Raw genomic sequence first — 20309 nt, forward strand, 5'->3', positions numbered from 1 at the left:
TATTTTGGGAAACGAGCCAATTTCTTTCACTTTTTAAAAAGTTTTTTTGGATGGTTGCTTAGTGTTTTTTGTACGCTTTTTTTAAACTGACATCTAATAAAAATATTTTACCTCAACTGTCATTTCTAATAATATCAAATTTTAGTGCTTAAACCAATATATATTACATATAAGTATATTATAATAATATATAATCCCCTTCATCATATATGCTTGAACACTGGCAGAATGTAGATACAAATGTGCATATTTATATAAATTAGCTTTGCAGGCTTATGAATTACAATTTTCTAACCCTGTTAATCTATAAACTCTTATAAGTTTGTGTGGTAATTCGTGTGCCGGATATTATCTCCGACGTGCGACGTGCCACTCCCTCTAATGTTTGTACATATTAATAAATGTAATATATGAATTTGGCTATTCTTTATCTTATAATTTACTCAAACAACAGATGTAGTATTCTCACTTTATAATCCTACCTTAAACAAAAGGATAGATCATATTAAAGTGTTGCAATGCCACTTCTTTATTGGTTTTAAGCTCAGTTTACACTATCATACAAACCACTACAAACAAAGAAAATGAACTCTAACCAAAATAAAATATTGTCTGCACTGTACTAAGTGACATAAACTAAGTTAGGACACGATTAGTTAAAAAGGTTTCATACAGCAGTTGTGAAAAGATATTCTCAACTCCTAATGAATTCGTCAAACACTTGCCGAAAAGAGAATGAACTGGCAGTTCGTATCTACTTTGTGGGAGTCCTTGCGCCAATGTGAATCCAGCTTTAATTAATAAATCACAGTCCATCTAGGCAGAAAAAGATGCAGAGAAATAAAATAATATGCAATGCAAGGTTTATTTTGACAACAATGTTAAGAAATAATCCTTTTAGGACTGTAGATTATTTTGAAATTTTTCATTTTAATCTATTATGGCACATAAGTAAACTTGGATCCACATGTAAAATCCAGAAATAAAGATGTAATCTTCTAAAAATAATGAATGGCCTTGTTCCTAATAAGACATAAAATGCTCACTTTAACATTTTTGGAATGAATTAATACCATTTCTAAAAAAAAAAGCCAAACAAATTCATTCTAAATAAAATTAATAATTTTCAACTATGGTAAAGAATACATTTCAATTCTTATAGTATCATGTAAGTACTAAGAGAATTTTTTTCCTGAACCTATGAGTATAAATAGTAAAATAAAAAGGAAAAAATGTATTTTTACACACCCATTCTGAACTCCTTTCACACTCATTACTAGTTCAGTTATGACCATGACGATATAGCTAAATAGTGAACAAGAGGGGCCCAAAATATCTAACTTACAAATTAGATTAAACCATGAGAATTTCAAATATAAAAAAAAAAATACAAATAGTATTTTGTTTTAAAATAATTTCAGCTGGAATAAAATAAAGATCAGAGAACCCACTTTCTATGTGGTCTCTGATCTTTCTGAAGGGCATCCTGCCATAAAACCAAGCCAAATCACGAGAAAGTAGTAACCTCATAGGAAACGGGGTCACTGCTCTGTCCTAATTTGACATTGTTTTGTAGTTGGATGCCTTTCCAGAAAATAATTTTTAATGAAAAAATATAATATATACGGATTAAAGCATTACTATTTCTCAATTTTGAATGCTTAAGTGATAAACAATGCCAATTAAACAACAGACATTTTAAATATTTAGTCGGCATCAAAGCTAGTAATTTATGAAGGAAGTAAATTTACTATGATCACTGCAAGCATTTATGACTTTTCCTACACAAATTTTGAAATTTGTCCTTTACTAAACATAATAAAGATTTTAAAATGAAAGAATGATAAACAATTTGTATAAAAATACCTAAAAATATAATTTAAGAGAATTAACTACCAAGATTTAATAAAAATTGATTATATAAATTAAAGAAAATAAGATTCTATTCTTCTTCTAATTATTATTTTATATAAAAACAAAGAAAAAAAATCATAAATAAAGTTAAATTTAGAAATAAATTAAATTCAGTTATCTGAAAGAGCACATTTGCTTAATAATTTTGAATAAACACAATAAGACAACTTGTAAATGTAAGATCTCTCTTCTATAAGCCATAAAAATACACAAATAAAGATGATTTTTCAATGAGGGTGATTTTCAAATGGGATGATTTTTCAATGAAGTTAAATCCCAACCTTGGGATTTAACTTCATTGACTGCCATTGCTGCCCTCATCAGAAGGGCTTTTTTACTATCATCTTCGCAAGTGCTGGTAAACATTGAATTAGACAACATCAATTTGGCAGCACACACTGCTGTTTTTCACGTGCTAAATTTACGCATGTGTTCAATATGGTAAAAAAATCACTATTTCCAAGCACTATGCTATGCAGTAAGAGGGAATTTTCTGTGGTCCAAACATTGTTGCCATACCTCAGACCCCTTTCTATACGCATTTGCGATATTTTTAAGCAGCATAACCTTGTCCTACCACTATACCCACTTCCAAACCTATGCAAGCTCATTTTCAATGATAGGGACAAGTTTTCTACTCTCGAGAAGTTGGGGGTCTATGCTGTTCCACTGGAGAATCTTGCAATGGGAATAAACACAAGGTATATCAAGGCCACTACTAGAATGCTTGCCAGCCACCTTGCGGAGCACCAAGAAGATGTTGTGAGGGGCAGGCACACCACAGAACTTAAGAAAAAGGTACTTGAGCAGGATTACAACCTGCTATGGTCCCAATCAAGTAAAAATCGAAAACTCGTTTTTATATGGGAATCTCTTCTTACTACCACCTTGGATACATGCAACACTCCTACCCTCAACCTGCCCAGTGCATGGGTCACGCTGTACAAGCGATTAAGCAACTATTAGCATCCTCCAGTACACGTGTAGTGTGAGCCTGGATCCACGCATGCGCTGCTTCACATATCACAGAGCTTACTGCTCGTTCAATTTCAAACACATTTGAATATTTGTTACATGTTCTTAACGGTTTTGACAAAAGTTTTAATTTAAATTTTAAGCATTCTGTTCTTCGTCGGATTATTTCTGTTTAATTTTTAGTATATTTCCATATTCGCCTAATGATGATGACTATAGGTTTGTCGAGAGTGCTTGCGATAAGAAAATGTACATATAATGCCGATCTCAGTGTTTCTCCATTTTGTTATATACAAATAAAATCAACAGAGTAAATAAAAATAATTTTTTTTATCAAGTTCTTTTTATGTAAAAGTATAAATTCTTTAGTTCCCTCTGTGTCCAGGACCTTCAAAATTTAGACTTGTTTAAGTCCAGATAAGAGAAAACCAATATGCCCACTGGTCCCTCTCATATGCAACTTCTTAAAAAACAGATAAACTCACTTTTAATCTATAGCTTTAACAAGCTTAATATATATATTTCAGTGGAAATTATAAACAATTAAGAGATCATTTATCAGTTTAGACATTGTTTTAAAATAATTATATAAATCAGTTAGTAGGATTATTTATACTTGTATATAGAAAAGTTGAATTTCTTGATTTAGAAACTGAATTCATTACATAAAAAGTATTGTTCAAAACAACTCTTAGAAAGAATTCATTTTTCTATTACTTCTCACAATTCTTGAATAGACCCAGAGATAAAACTTTCCCAAAATATAAAAAAATATCAGTCTCTATTTCCAAATATAGATTTGTATCCGAATGATATTTGTGCGTTCTCTAAAAGGATACATTATATTATCCACTATATTCTGAAGAATCTTGTGATTTAACTTCATTGACTTAATTAAACTTTCTATCAAACTATTGCTAACTGTAGTTATTATCTCATTGAAAAAATGATAGGAGCAGAGGAAAATTACATAATTCTTAAAGTAAAATATTATACTTTCATTACATTTTTAACAATAACTTCCAGAATAATATATGAAAATAAAGTAACAATGTTCTGATTTCCGCACAGATTATATCAGCAAATATTTTGCAGAAAACAGCAAAACTTCAAGAGTCTTCTTTCTCTCCTATTTTTGTTATAAAATTTAAAATTTTATAATATAAAATAGCATTTTAAAGATCTCAATATTAATTCTATATTACTTTGACAACCCTTCATGTTTTTAATTAATATGTACTGTACATCAGCCTTATCATAAGTATAATGAGTGAGTGAATGTCATAATAAATGCATGACTGGACAGATTATGTTATCTTGAAATACATTTTGTAAATTCTTATAATATCCTTTATCCAAAAATATATAAAGCCAGTTGAGTTTTTTCTACATCTGTCACATTATTCTTTTGGTAATAATAATGCTTAAGTTAATAAAAGGCTCTCTCTGTATTCCTGCAGTCGAACTTTTATAATACAAATCTTAAAAATATGCAAATGGTACAATTATAAATTATAATTCATAAGTCTGCAAAATATTTTAAAAATTCACTACTCAAGCTATACAATAGAAGCAGTAATTCATAGACTGAAACAACAATAAACTCCCAAGTTTCTGTAAAGGAAACTGCTTATCAGGAGGCAATAGTACCAAAGATGGTGATGAGATATGAGAAGGCAATCTGTTAAAATACACAAAAACCATGTCTACTGTGTCAGTGAAGAGAGAATTTTGAGCAGAACGTAAGAAGGATCCGCCTGTATACAATGATATCGAGAAGTGGTAGGAGAACTAGAATAAATACTGCCTGTGCACTGCTCCTTGGCTGGGACATCCAGGACCATCCAAAGAAAGTGTGGATTATATTGGTCAAATCTAAGCATGTAGTCATTGCAAATCCACTATGTGCAAGCATAGAATTTAAAACCTTACAACCAACAGTGGGTTGAATTATCCATAACTAACTGAAGATAAAACCCTACAAGCTTCACAGTGGCGTAGTGAAAGGAGTGCAAGGGGGTGTATCATGCCCTGGGCACCACTCGCAGAGGGGAACCCAAATGGTCTCCAAGACAAACTATATGTATTTCTGGAGAAGGGAGGGGGGCGTCAATAAAGTGTCGTGCCCCGGGTGCCAGTTATGTTTGCTATGCCACTGAAGCTTCAGCTGAATCAAGTTCTCAGTATTAATAACAAAGAAGAGTCATCTTCATTTTTGTATGAAAAGGCAGGAGGTTGAGACTGACAATTACTTGGATTCACTAGTCTTTAGTGACAAAGCACGATGTACATACAGGGAAAGATGAATCAGCACAATGTTCAAATAGACCCATATGGGAACTAAAAATCTCCCACAGTTATTGAACATGTACAAAATTAGCCAAAGTCTGATAGCAGGAATATACAGTCTGATAGCCAGGAATAAGTCATTGTATGACTTGAAGTGCAGGTTGAAAAAATTTAACTAGTTTTTCCCAGCCAGTACTAGGTCCATTAGCTATAGTTTGTGTAAAAATAAGTAACAATAGCCTAAGTTTACACAATGAAAGCAAAAGCATATATAAGCACTGCTGACTAAGCTGAGAGAGCTCAGCCACCTCATAACCAAATGGCTATTGGTCTGCTTCTGAACAATTCAAAGGTTAAGGTACACAAGCCATTTTTCTTAACAGTAACTACCATCATAGGGATGACATATATGGACATGTTGGAGAAGTGGCTAATGCCAGAGCTTAATGAAGTCAGTGATGATTATATTTACCAAAAAAACAGTAGTCAGAACTAATTACCAACAAGATGTGTGATAATATCTCAATGACAATTTGCCATAACATTGGACAGGATGCAAAGTCCCCATGATAAAATGTTAATGCAGCAGCCAAGCCAATTACTAAATTTAATCCAATGAGATACTTTCTTGTAAACTGATAAAGAATACTGTCTTTGTACAACACTTCCTGCTAATCTCACAAAACTTCCTAACAGTATCACTATGGCTGTGACACTTATCAATGATGACATGCTCACATGCATAAGGAACAAAATGGAATATCATCTAGATGTCTGCCACATCTGCACAGGTAGACCAGATATAATGAACATTTGTGAAGCATGTAAAAAAAAATAACTTGAAAAGTTTGCCTTTATTTCAATATACTAAGAAATAGTATCCGTTGTATAGTTTACAAGTGGTATATTTTTAAAATGTTTCATGAACTTAAATAATAATACAGGAATTAATCATCATTATTTTTATTGTTTATATTTTCAACTTTTTATTGCTTGTTAAAAAACATTATTTTTTGAAGGTTCCATTTTTTAAAAAAAATTCTATAATTTTGAAATAATATTCATTTGATTTTAATAGAAATTATATTCAAATACATTTTACAAACATTTGCTATTTTCCATAAAACAGCTTGTTGTCTTTGTTATTATCTATATCTAAAACTCAAATTAAGTTATTATTCTTGCCAACATGCAAGTTCTACATATACACACACTTGTGTTAAATGTTAGAAAATAATTAATTTGACTAGAGGTAGGCAGTTATGTTTCCATCTTGTATTAAATTTAATAATTATAAATAGTTAATTTTTATTTCGAACATTTCTAAAATTTAATTTGGAATCGGTCATTAAATTTAATGACCCAAGAAATTGACATATCGTTTGGCGCGTTTATTATATAACGGGCTATGGTTGTTGATGTTTTTAAAGTAATATGTGTGAACACAAGTTTGGAAAAATATGTGATTACAAGTGACAGTAAGATGCTAGAAAAACGAGTGCTAAACACAGATTGATGGAGCATGTCTCATGCGCACAATTCGGGACTTCCCCTCTCCTCAACACTCGCTATGCGAAACATCACTCGTTAAGTGAGGCAAATTTTTACAATTTGTTTTGCTCGTTATGCAAAATACTCATTATGCGAGGTTCCACTGTAATAATAGAATGCAGTACCTACTTTAAAATATCTATAATATATTATGAATAGTTACTATTACCTTCATGCTCCCCCCTTGCTACACTACTATGTATTACAGTAATGTAAGTACAGATGAAAATGACAAGTGTATATTCTTTATATAAATCTATTAAGCATCTATGTAATGAATGGAAATGTTAATTTTTGAAGTCAAATTCAAAGCATGTCACTATTATTGTTGCATTGTTTATATTAAATATTTTATGTCTCCAATTAACACACAAAAACAAATGAGTTAAATTAGCAAAAGTATAAATTTATAACAACACACACACACACACACACAGCATTGATACATATGTTCAATTGTGCTACGTTTGTGCCAGTTCATTATTTCTATATACCCATTTATGCAAACATTGGTAGATAAAATTGCCGATAAATTACCGTTGCCAATACCTTCATCCACCCATACCGATACAATTTCAAATCATATGTATTAACTTGAAACTAATTTCTGCTCATCTATCACCTACTGTCACTCAAATCGTGGATAATGCATCGATGATATATTTATAATTCTCCGAATACTTATAACTTTGCATTAAATTCAATATTTCATTGATTTTTTTCCTCCCAATATAACTGAATGATAAAAGATTAGTTTCAAAAGACAGAGAGAGATTTAGTACTTCATCACTCATTATTTAAATTACCAATATAATATGTGATAAATGCCAAGGTTTGGAAGATCAAAGTTAGTATATAAGTTAATATATTCAAATAATAAAATAAAAAATAGAATTCATTAATATGTTATAAAAAGGTATTTAAAAATTAATTAAATGACTTCAAAATTATCATTTCCTGATTAAGAATATAATTCTAAGTGATTATACATTATAAAAATTACATTATAATTTTCAAAAACCTGTTTAGTATTTAATTGGAGATTTTACATACTCTTAAAGTGCACCAAATAACTGTCATCACCTAATTTTTCTTTAAAACTAATTGTGCCATCGTCTTAATCAAATCTATTACGGACTATTGACACAAAATCTATTAAAATGGTCCACGGCCATTCTGACATATAAACTCTTTTTTCTACCTTTATTTGATATCATTGTGTAATTGAGAAAATGGGGCAAAGGACAATCTCATTTTCCTCAAAAGCTTCATTCATAATGTTTTTTACAAATGAATCAAGACATTTGATTTAATTAATTAGAATCCGTTAAAACGTAATGAGAATTTGCACATTAACTACTTACAGTTAAAGGATTCTTTATAATACAAACTTAGTTTTTTAAAAATAAATAAAAATTAAATAAAAAGTATTATATTCAAATTATATTATTATTATTTTTTTTTTTTCGATTGGAAATTAAGCTGTTTCTTTCTTTTCGGGATTTAAAATTATTAAAATTTCATAATATTTTAATTTAAAAATTATAAGAATAAAATAAATATTCAGAAGATTAACTGATCAAAATAGACGAATTTTTTTAATTCATAAATTATTATTATTATTATTATTAGAAAATTTTAAGACAGTTTGGATCATCAAATTTGTAATAATATCAAATATAATCAGGGTGTTTCCCTCGAACATTTGTAGTTTCAATCTGTTCTGCAAAATCCATTTGCTCAGATATGTGAATGTTGGTCAATACACCAAGTTTCACTTGCATATGCTGGAAAGGGACCCTGCTGCTGCACAATGATGATCCAGACCTCCACTGCTGCACAGTCTAGATCACCAAAGCCCCATTTCTTGGTCTTCTCCAATCATCCGACATCATCTCTTTCAACTTTTTTCTTTATGGGCATGTCAAGGATCACAGGTATGATACCAAAGTGCCAAACACAAGAGCCCTGTGTACAACAATTGTGAATGTCATTAATAATGTGACTTCTAACATGCTGGCTACATTACGATGCAGCATGCATTCTTATGTAGGCAGCATGGGGCACAGAACATAAAATAACAGAAAAGTGTTACAATTTAAAGTTTCTTATATTTCTATGGAAATATAACAATCAACTTCAACATATTTTTCGATTTTAATAAAAAGTTCATTGCTAAAAAACATGTATTCTATAGTTACTCAAAAGGAGTTTGTTTCATTACAAGAGCAAATTGCTTATATGAGTTTCCAGGTGACTCTGGTCAGCCAAAGCATTGCTGACCTCACTTGGTCAGTTCTGATAAACCAGCTAGTGTATGGCAGTGATGGTAACAGTTCTGAGACCATCAACATTTACAGTTCAAGTATCACCAGTAATAATATTTTGGCCAGAAAATCACTTCCACTATGAATGTCATCCTTCTTCTGCCATGGAGAGGACAATCAGCACCTTCTCTAGTGACCCACTTCACAAATATATGTGAATCTAATGTTTCTGAATTTTTTGTGGAACATGAAAAAGTATTCGATCAAAATTTTAGTACTATCAAATTTTAAGTAGCCTACTCTACGGTTCCACATAGATTTTCTTGCCTGGAGGATGCACTTGCAAAGTGGTAGAACAATGAAAAAAGACAACAGATCAGTATTAGTTAGCATTTTTAACTGACTCTCAATGAGCTTTGTTCTTCTCCAGCTGATGAAATCTCCTTATCTAAGAAATTGCACATGTGACAGAAATGGTAAAATTAAGATCTTCACAATATTGTCCAACTATAAAATACCTAAAGCTGTTTTCTACAAATGAAAAAATAATTTGCTGTGTCATCCCACCGATTCTTTTAGCATTTTCAGAGTTCCTTAAAATGAGACACTGCTACACTCTATATGAGGTTTCAGAATTGCAAAGGAATGCAAATATTGCAGACAACCCAAATGATGTAACCTCTACCATCTTGACTGTGCTCTGTTTCTTCTTACCCTGCCCTCTCATTTCATGATCCAATATTTTACTTGTGGAGAGCTGGGCTGTTTTTCAAAGTTGTTTAAGGCCATGAAAACTATCCAGCCATGCAGATCAAAAAGATCACTCAGCACCTGTAACGCAAAGGAAGACCAAAAAAAAAAGCTTGTTCCTCTCCTGAAGACAGAAATCAGTTTTGTAAAACTAATTCTTGTAATTAAGGACAAGTTGCCATTAATTTTCTTTTTATTGGTAAGATTTTATTTACAGCCAGACTTGATACTGGAGCTGATTATATAGCCTTAAGCCAATGCCTGCAGAACAAAATTAAAAACACACACACAAAGTTGCTGCTTCAATCAAGACCCCTGTTCTTGTACAACTGTTGGACAAATCAAATAGGAGTTATGCTGTTTGGCCTGAAAAATGTGTCTGCCATTCAAGCAATTAATGAATATCGTGTGTTGAACGTCACACGATATTCATCAACATCAAAAAAATCTTCTGTGAGGTAGGCTATATTTAAATAATATAACAAACAATTATTTATTGTGACATTGTCAAATGCTGGACTGCAATTTTTAATCATATTTTTAATTTATTTAACACAAAATATATGCTCTCCACCTTCAAGATAGTAGTGCCTTTGCTCCTGTACATCATACTTTTTCTTTAACAATAGAGTCATGCCAATCATCTATTAACTGTTTTCAGTTTTGAATTGAAATAATGTGACTTCCAGTTTGTATCAGAAGTTCGTATATAGTTAATTGCGGCCTCCTGCTCCTAAAGTTTCTGTATCAGATTTCATCTAACTAACTCAATTCTCGAGATTAATGAAAGACAGGTGGACAGACAGATGACAGTAGGAATTTATAAGTCTACAATTTTTTCAAATTGCAGCCCAATAATTTGATCTCCCACTTTTATAGATCATATGACATACTTCAGAATTGTCTTGCAAAGATTAGCAGGGTTGAGATAGTAAATTGTCAAAAAGCCACTTTTGCCATTGGATGTCCATTATTTGAGGTTCAGGAGGCTAATAAAATTGAGCCTGTCAAAAACCTTCTGGTCACAACTCAGCAGTAGCACAGTTTTAGTTTACTAAAACGAAAACTTAGTTTTGACATTAAAAACAAACCTAAATACACATGCATATAATGACAAACTAAAACTCAGGAACATAATGTTACTCAGCAACTGATATAGCCAATTTGTATTACATTTTTTTAAATTGCTGAATCACTTTATAAATTCTGAATAAAACAAACAAGATGGCACGAAGCTGAAGAATGTCAGTAAACATTTGTAAGTTAAAACAATTTTTAATTACTGCTTTTGTTTTACAGTTCTCTCATTCTGGTGCACGCTATATTCTTCATACTGATGCAAGTACCGTTGGTCTGGGTGCAATCCTCTGTGATTACAGTGCTGTAGCACATGCTAACTGGATGCTTACAAATTCAAAAGAAATTACATTCCAACCAAGTTAGAATGTCTTAAAATTATGTGGGCAGCAAAGAAATTATCCTTAACAATAATGTTATTTTTCAAAATCAGTGGCACTCTATATACTTTAAAATATAAGTACCAAGACGGTAGTAAAATGTATGATTAATTTTAATGACCACTTCTTTTGATATATGATGTGATATGCCTATTTGATCTCAGACAAAAATCCTTAATTTACTTCCCATATAATGAAAATATTGTGTTTACAGCTTTGGTATTAAATAAATCTTTATGGTTCTATGTCATTTCCAATCAATTATCATCAAATCAGTAAAGCAACGAACGAATGATTGCCACCTAAATTAAAAAAAACAACAAAAAGTGGGATGATCATGTGCACTTTCAGAACAGCCCATAGCAGTTCCAGATATACTGCTGCAAGATTACACTTTGACAAAGATTTTGTGCCATGGGACTGCCTCGCATGTTATCCTGTAATGATCTAGTACATTTGGATGCATGAAAAACTTTCTCCATTATTTAACGTTAACATTGGATATTAATGTTACTTAATGTCGGTGTTATTTTAACAGTGATATATAACAGCAAGTTGTTCGGCCACATTTATAGAATTTTATTTATTAACAATTATGTGAAATTTTTCAAACTAAAATTTTTAATTAGGGAAAATATACATCATTTTAGAATCGCTGAATTATTAAGATTTAATAATTTTATTTTATTCTCCTATTAATCTCAAACTTTAAAACTGTACGACTTCCAAAAGCTGGGAATAATCAGTGATTTTAAATTATTATTCATTAATAAATCATGTAATCTGTTCAAAAATATAAATTTATTACATTTGTACCCTAATAATTTTCCCAAAATTTATATTAATAAATTTAAAGAAAATTTAATAATAATAATAAAAAATTTATACAGTTTAAATTATAATAGTTTATAATTTCTTTATACTTTGTTTTCACTAGTCAAGTTTCAGTGATTTTTAATTACATTTTGTGTGAAAATTATCCGGAAACTCCATTTTTATATATATATAATCAAAATATCAAGTAATTCATTTCATTTCTTCAGTGATATTCCATTGTTTTCTATTAATTGAGACTGGTGTGTTATAATTATGCTACAAGAATGTTTAAAAATATTTCATGTAGTCAAATTCTGAATTTTCAAGAAATCTGTCAAGACTTTTCTTCTTTAAATTACATTTTAATACACAATCTTTGGTCATTAATATCATCTGAGTCCAAATATGACAGTAGCTATACAACAGCAATTTGCAGTTCTTTCCAACAAAAGTAAATAATATTCAATGTATTTTCTAAAAGTAATTAAACTTATTAATTTTTTCAATAAAACTTGATGTAAAATTCTTCTTATAGTCAAAAAATAAATTATTATAATTACTTTTTGACAGTTATCTCATTATATCTATGATAAATAATGTTACAAGATTTTTTCAACAAATCTTTTCTTTTGTTCACAAAATATAAAGTACAGAAGAAACTAAAACATCTTTGCTTTCCTTCTGTCCTGTTTCTTTTATTTAGTTATTGTAGCAGTGTAACATTATTAAAATTTAAATTACTTCCTGCAAAAAATACAACAATAATGCAGACATATATAGTAAAATGACAACTAATTTTAATCAACGTAAATTATATAAATTGTATTGTAACAAAAGTATAGAAAGCATCAAGTACTTCATAACTGAGCCAGTCATTCTGTATAAATAATTTATTTCAATCAATAATTTAACACAAAGTATCAGCATAAAGAGATTATATGGCTAGTCATATTTACTCTCATTGCAAGTGGACCTAGCCCTTAATAAAGTTGAACAACACGGATGAGAAATGAGGAAAGACATCCCAAGACGTACTATTCATACTTAATTACGAAGGTCTACATCAGACCGGTGTCCACCAACCTATACGACAGCAAGTATTTTTCAGATTCTTTTAGAAATGCCATCATTTTCTAATTTTTAGCATTGGCAATTTAGCTGATTGCAGACTTTCTGCAGTTACTTCTAACCCATGTAATTTTACAAGTTGGTCAATACGTCTTATGCATGATGTCATTCCTCTGAGCAGTTGGCTAGGTTGGGGACAGCTCAAATCTCTGGTATACAAACAATTAACTTTTAATTAAATATAATCATAAAACTATGTTATTACAAGCATTCAATTAAACAGAAACTCTTGATAAAATCCCAACAAACATAAAAATCTAAGTCTAAAAATAATTTTTTGAACTTGCAAGATGACATGAAAAAAATAAGTTTACAGTAAGATTAATCATTAAATTTATGCTAATTCATCGTATTAATTCTAAATGAATATTTTGTAAACATGAATATACAACATTGAATTACAATTAATAATGAATGCAAGGATTTTGAATCATTTAGGAAAATTTAAGGGTATTCAAGAACTAGAAGAAACTATGAACGTTCTCATTACATCCTTTTGCACACTACAAGAACACAATTGTCTTTTCTGGGTGAAGTCAATCTTTTATTAGACCTTCGCTAGGAACAGACAATTACATTCCTGAGGTGTGTGAAAGGACATAATGAAGACACAGTTTCTTCCATTTTTTTAAACACAGTCAAAACTGTCTGTAACAGAACCTGTATATAGTGAAAACCTGTCATTAACAGAAATTTTCTTCAGTCCTTGAATTTTTTGCAGAAAGTAATGTAAATTAATCTGTACATGGCAAACCTATCCAACGCAAAAGTAAAAAGAAAAACAGGGCCATATAATGGATATCTTTATCTGATTTAACACAAATTTAACAAGAAGTTTACAAGCCTAACATGTATAAATCATAAAGTCAAAAAATACACACACCCAATACAGAATAGCAAAATATGACTACTGCATCACAGTAATTTTATTGGGATTTGAATGGAAAGTTTTTGCATATTTTTGCTAACCTAACCTAAAGATGTGATGTAATTATAAGTTGTGAAATTTAACACATTATTCCTGATATGAGATTGTATTCTTTGTTTTGAAGCTTATTTTAAACTTTTTTACATCACATTTTGTTTGAATAAAATCAAGTCAAAATGTCTGCAGATAAAAGCACATCAAGCATATTATGTATGCTTTTTAAGTTTTGTAAAGGCTATTGTGCTATACAAATAGTAAAAAATACTTTTACCATGTATGGAGAAGATGCTTCTAAACTTCGAATGTGTCAATGTGGTTTTGAAAGTTTCATTTGGGAAATTTTGAACTAAAGGATGCAAAATGTACAGGCCCTCAAAAGCTGTCTAAGAGAAATTGCAGGAAGAAATTGCTAAAGATTGATGAACAACAACTCATGAATTTGCAACAAATCTTAGTGTGTCACAGACACACATTTGTGAGGTTTGCCGACTGTGTGCGATTGTCAAACAGTCGAGAGATCGGGACAATCGTATGTGGGCACGAAATATTCACTGAGACAAGTTTTCCATGTTTTTACTGTTTAATAAATTATTAAAGGTTTTCTTACAAAAGAGCTAATTCTCCATTGTTACAATTCTTGTGGGGAGAAACCAAATAAAGTCCAAAAGTTCCTTACGCTGTTTTCTCAGTCCCAAATTGATGTTTTCAAGATCATCGCCCCCAAAGTGCACTGTTCAGCTTTGAACGAATGGGCCTGGCAGTAGGGATGATTCTCGAATCAAGAGCACAATTCCAGGGGAGCGAACGTCACTCCAAAAGAGATGAAAATCCAACAGCAGAGGTTTATGGAAACACCAAATTGTGGGAACAATAAACAAAGATCCAAGAACGTTGCATCCTTTAGTCGCACATTTTTATACATTTTACCCCCAATTCTGCTTTTTGATTAGACTTCCTTTGTCACCTGGTGACAATTCAAAACCATGCAGAGAGCACAGGAGAGGTAAAACTTGTGACTAAACACGATTCCTCTCTAACTCCGTTTCCCTCAACTTTGGTCTTTTCAACACAATTCATCTTTTGTTTTAAATTTTATAGAAAACTTTCTTTGCTCAAACAAGAACTTTAATTCTTCCTTTGTTCATTTCTAAAAAAGGAGATCTTTAATTTCTCGTTTGATTGTCAACATTCGGACCACTAAGTCGACTTCTGTCTGGGATCTCACACATTGTTGAAGCATTACATCACTTGAAATGATTGTAAAATATGCTGATGACTGTGTTCCATGCACAGTTTGTTTTTTTCACTTACGAAAAAAAAAAAACAAACTGAATTGAGTACAATATTGTCTGCCTAAAAAATAAAATAAAACCTGCCTACAAAGGTAGGCAGGTTTTATTTTATTTTTAAATTGGTTACTCATTTTTATCTTAGAGAACTTTTTTAAGGATTAATGAAAAAATTAAAGTTAAAATAAAAATAAAGAAACTCAGCATCACCTTAACACCGGGGGTGAAATCAGCACTAAATCCGGAACCTGTTAAATCATGTGAATCATGAAAATCCGGTGTAAATCATGTGAATTAACTGTTTAAATTAATTTATCTACATTAGTCAATGCCTTTAATGCATTTTTGTTGCCAATAGTTTATATATTCAGTATCCTGGATACTGATAATTCTTCCAATTTAAGCCACAAATTCCTTGTTGGTATTAATTCTTTATGACTTTTAGTATACATAATTTACTAACTACTTCAAGAAACATTCATTTAAGGTAAAAAACTATTTTAACATATTAATTGTCAACTCATGCCTATGTCTGACACACTCAGTAGGCAGAACCATGTCAACCATGCATGGCTAACAATCTATGTAAATTTGTATTACCTTCCTCAGGCAAAAAATCTGATGGAATGCTTCCACGATTCGAAAACATTTGTGAAGAAAGGTTTTTTCACACGATTTACACCGGTAACAGGTTCCGGATTTAGTGTTAAACTAATAATATTTGTTATTAACTGAAAATTTGTTATATCGGGTAGTGATTGTTCGGCCAAGTACCGAGTACCACTGTATTCGATTAATGCGCTTTTGATATATGCGGTAACATCAAGAAATTCGTTAATTGCATTAATCGAGGGATAACTATAGTAGGTAACCAGTATATAGTGGAAACCTGTCTATTACGAAAGAGTTGTTTGGTCCCTTGTGGTTCTGTTATAGACAGGTTTGACTGTATTAATGTTGTCCTGGCAAATGTGTGAATTAACATTAAGTGCATTTGTTTAAAATTTGTTTTACAAAATAAAATAAATTAATCTAAAAATACATTAAAAATTTCCAAAGTAACCAACCCAATTGATTTTTCAATAGTTAAATAAATAATGATGCTACAGAGTTACTATTGACTTCAATATGAAAAATTAATAAAGGACAGGCAATGTTTCAATAATGCAAATTGTTTGTTATATCCAAAGATGTCATAGTGAATTACAAAATGAACTTACAAACACTGAAATATGATAACAATACAGACTGCACTATGGTAAATACAAGCAAAACAAATACCACACTTCCAAGCAGGATCATAAGAAAAACTTGTTGATAAACTGCCTAAAAGACATTCTTCACATTAACAGTCTGATATTCTCAAATATTATATTTCCACATCAAGTCTTCAAACAAGCATATTTGATCCATTATATCAGGGTTTGTGAAGACAGTATAATCATCTAAGCTGTTTCAACTGATTTTTGTTTTTATTTCTTCCTGACTACTAATTTAAAACATATTTTATTTATATTAATTTGTTTAAAAGTATTTAAATATCTCACAAATAACACCACTTCAAACATAAATTATGATGTAAGGAAGTATAATATAATATACACACTACAGAAAGACCAATTTACATTCAACTTCATTTGTTATAAAACTTACTTTTAAATTTCTAAATTCACATTAATGTTCATAGTAAACATATATATGAGATTATATTAGCCAGCTTTTTAATTTAAATAAAACAAATCTTTTGTTTGTTTAATTGATTACATTTGAATGCTATGAATAAAATTATGTATGGATGTTAGTCAAAATATGAATACGAATCTGTAAGATGAGAGTTACAATTTATGATTTCAAACTTAAATTTTCAGATAAACAAACAATATTTATATAAAATACAGGGTGTCTGAAAAGTTACTGTTTAGTGGAAAAGGATTAAGTTTTATGCATCATATTGTAGTTTCTCCTTCAACAAATGCTGAAAATGTTCCCCAGAGATCTAAGACGTGCGCGCAAGAGCTGCATATCTTATATATAAAATTCTCCTGTCACAATTTTTGTTACTGTACTCCTCCGAAACGGCTTTACCGATTTTTACCAAATTTTATATGCATACTCAGTAGGTCTGAGAATCGGCTACTATCTATTTTTCATACCCCTACACCATTTCCCCCCTTTCAAAAATATATTTATATATGGATTAAGGCTTTTATGTCCAACAGATGGCGCTACCTTCCGACGACCTAAGTTTGCTTTTCTGTGATGCATTATGCTTTTCTGTGAGAATGGACTGAAGCAGATCATTTCTATCTATCTATATAAATAAAATATAACGTTCGTTTGTTCCTACCGATTCCTTTGAAATTTTGACACAACGTTGCATTCGAATACGCACGTGTTTCTATATAATATACATGTCGAAATTCTCCATACTGGGGGGAGATGGACGGGATTAAGGCTTACCGTGAAGAACTCGGCTTCTATTATACTATTTTACATGCGGTTTTTTGCGTTTTTAATTGCGTCAACAGAATATACACTAAAAAGGGATTTTTCGATATTCCCCAGCGGGAAAAGTGACGGGATTAAGGCTTACTGTGAAGAACTCGGCTTTTATTATACTATTTTAGATGCGTTTTTGATTGCGTTTTAATAGGGTACGTCAAGAGAATGTACACTAAGAAGGGATTTTTTGAAATTCCCCCCACGGAGGAAGTGTTATACATTTATAATAGATACATTTTGAGCCACAACAACGCGTGGCCGGGTCAGCTAGTTATCAAATATATTCTGCAGGATGGTGGGAATAATCTGTTTGATATGTTGGGTAATTACCATATTCAGCTTCTCCAAAGTGTATGGTTGTTCTCATACACCCATCTCTTAAGTGCACCCAGATATAAAAATCCAGAAACTTAGGTCTCAGATCTTGTATGCAATACTGTCAATACAAATTTCTTACTGTGTAGTAACTTTTTAGACCTCCTGTATATACTAACAGACTAAAGACATTAAATTTATATAAAATATATTTGAATATATCAATGAAACATGACTCAGAATAGGAAACAATTATCTAAAGCTTATTCCTAATATCAACCAACCTGTTACAGCAACAATTACTATTAGTAATTCTAATTAGTAATGCTAAATACATAAAATGATCAGGCAATTCTGACAAAAACATTAAAATTATTCTATATAGAATAAGCTGGATTTTAAAGGAGCCAAAGATTTACACATTGTTACTATTTCATATTAAATTTTAAATAGTAAATTTAAAACAGATTAAACTGTTGAATAAAATATCCAAATCTTATGGAATAACAGTACATGTAATGAAGTAATGTTTATATTCTATCTCACTTATCTACATAATCTAACACAAGATATTATAGTCTAATTTCTCTAAAACTTTCTTAATTTGTAAAAAGTATAAATAAAAAATTTAAAAAAACATATACCATATTTTACGGACTATAAGACGCACTTTTTTCTTTGAAAAATTGCCTCCAAAATTCAGGTGCGTCTTATAGTCCATAATGTCTTATAGTCCGTAAAATACGGTAATTTAAATTAAAATTTTGTAATTAATTCAACATTCACAAATCAAATCTATTTGTAATTGTATAAATTAATTTAACATTTGATCTAATATAAATTTAACCGTGGAAAGATTATTTCAAGTTTTCCAAGATTGAAACAAAGTTTAAAATGTTAGTAAATCCACTAAAATTCATTCAGCTAATTCATTGAATTAGCCAAATATCCATGGAAATTTGGACAAAATGAACTAATGCCAGCAGCCTTTCAGTATATATTTATATAATAATTAAATTAGTTGCATTTAAAAAAATGAAAAGCAATATATTATCAGTTTAACTTAGATAAGTTTAATAATAATAATAATAATAATAATTTATATTTCTATAAATTATTATTATTATTATTATTGTTTTTTCAAAAACAATAAATGTCATACCCAGGCCTGTTTTTATATGGACGAGAATTATCTTCTGGCGATGCGTCGGTCTCTTCCGTGTCGCTGCTACTGTTGTCGTAGTTTCGGGCATTTGGCGAATGATCCGCATGCTCTTTCGATGAAGCCATTGTCCATAAACCTTTAGCATCAAATTGCCTTAGAATTAATACAAAGAACTGATACAAAGCAAGTAATTTATTGCATATAAATATATATTAGAAACGTGTAATATATATAAGAATTACAAGATTCCTGATATATTTTGATCTCAAAGTTAATTCCCATCTTATTTGAAGCATGCAGTAAGGGATCATAGTAAAGTTATGAACTCTCACCATGGGCTTTCAGATCATGGTTTGAATTTGACACATATAAGCAAAGTTGCTTGCATATTTCATTTGCAGGTATACAGAAAGACCACTTCAGACCAATATAAAAATAATTATATTTTTACAAATAAAATAACATAATTCCATACATGTGAAAACATTGCATGCATCAGTTACTTTAAAGCTTTGTTGTTCTTATATGAATAATGTTATACTGCAAAAAGTACATAGTTGTCCCTAGAATACTCTTCATATTCAAAGTGCATAATGCTAATCAGTCTTTAAAACCTTTAGTGAACAAACAAAGCCATCTTTTATTCCCTTTAGAAAGAAAACTAGTCAGTCATTTCAACATTTATTGTGTGATTCCATATATATAGTAAATTCAAGAGTTCAAAGTATAGATTGCTTATTTACAGTGGCGTAGTGTAGTGGGAACGGCAGGGGCTGCCTGCCCCAGGCGGCACTTTTAGGAGGCCGCAAAATTTCACAATAAATAATAATATCTTGTAAAAATTTGAACCATTTCATTTCATATTTTTGTCGCACCTACCGATTCGGATTGATTGAAATGAGCACCATTACTTATACCTAAATAAGGTAGTGGCGAAATTTTCCTCCGCTCTGGGCGGCTGAC

General features: G+C 30.6%; 1 protein-coding gene across 5 annotated transcripts in view; it reads right to left on the reverse strand.

Moving 5' to 3' along the window:
• The window catches only part of mri (mrityu), an 80703-nt gene that overhangs the window by 26404 nt on the left and 33990 nt on the right, over nt 1-20309 (reverse strand). For 2 of the 5 annotated variants that reach the window (XM_067273113.1, XM_067273112.1), the window contains exon 3: nt 19344-19482. The exons of 2 other annotated variants lie outside the window; for them this stretch is intronic. In XM_067273113.1, coding sequence (XP_067129214.1) covers nt 19344-19482 — 139 coding nt within the window. Of the gene's footprint in view, nt 1-19343; nt 19483-20309 lie in introns of those variants that run through there. One more of the 5 variants, XM_067273114.1, reaches the window with a different exon arrangement.

Source organism: Centruroides vittatus, unplaced genomic scaffold (genome assembly GCF_030686945.1).
Source record: "Centruroides vittatus isolate TY-2023 unplaced genomic scaffold, ASM3068694v2 contig_461, whole genome shotgun sequence".
Taxonomy (NCBI): Eukaryota; Metazoa; Arthropoda; class Arachnida; order Scorpiones; family Buthidae; genus Centruroides; species Centruroides vittatus.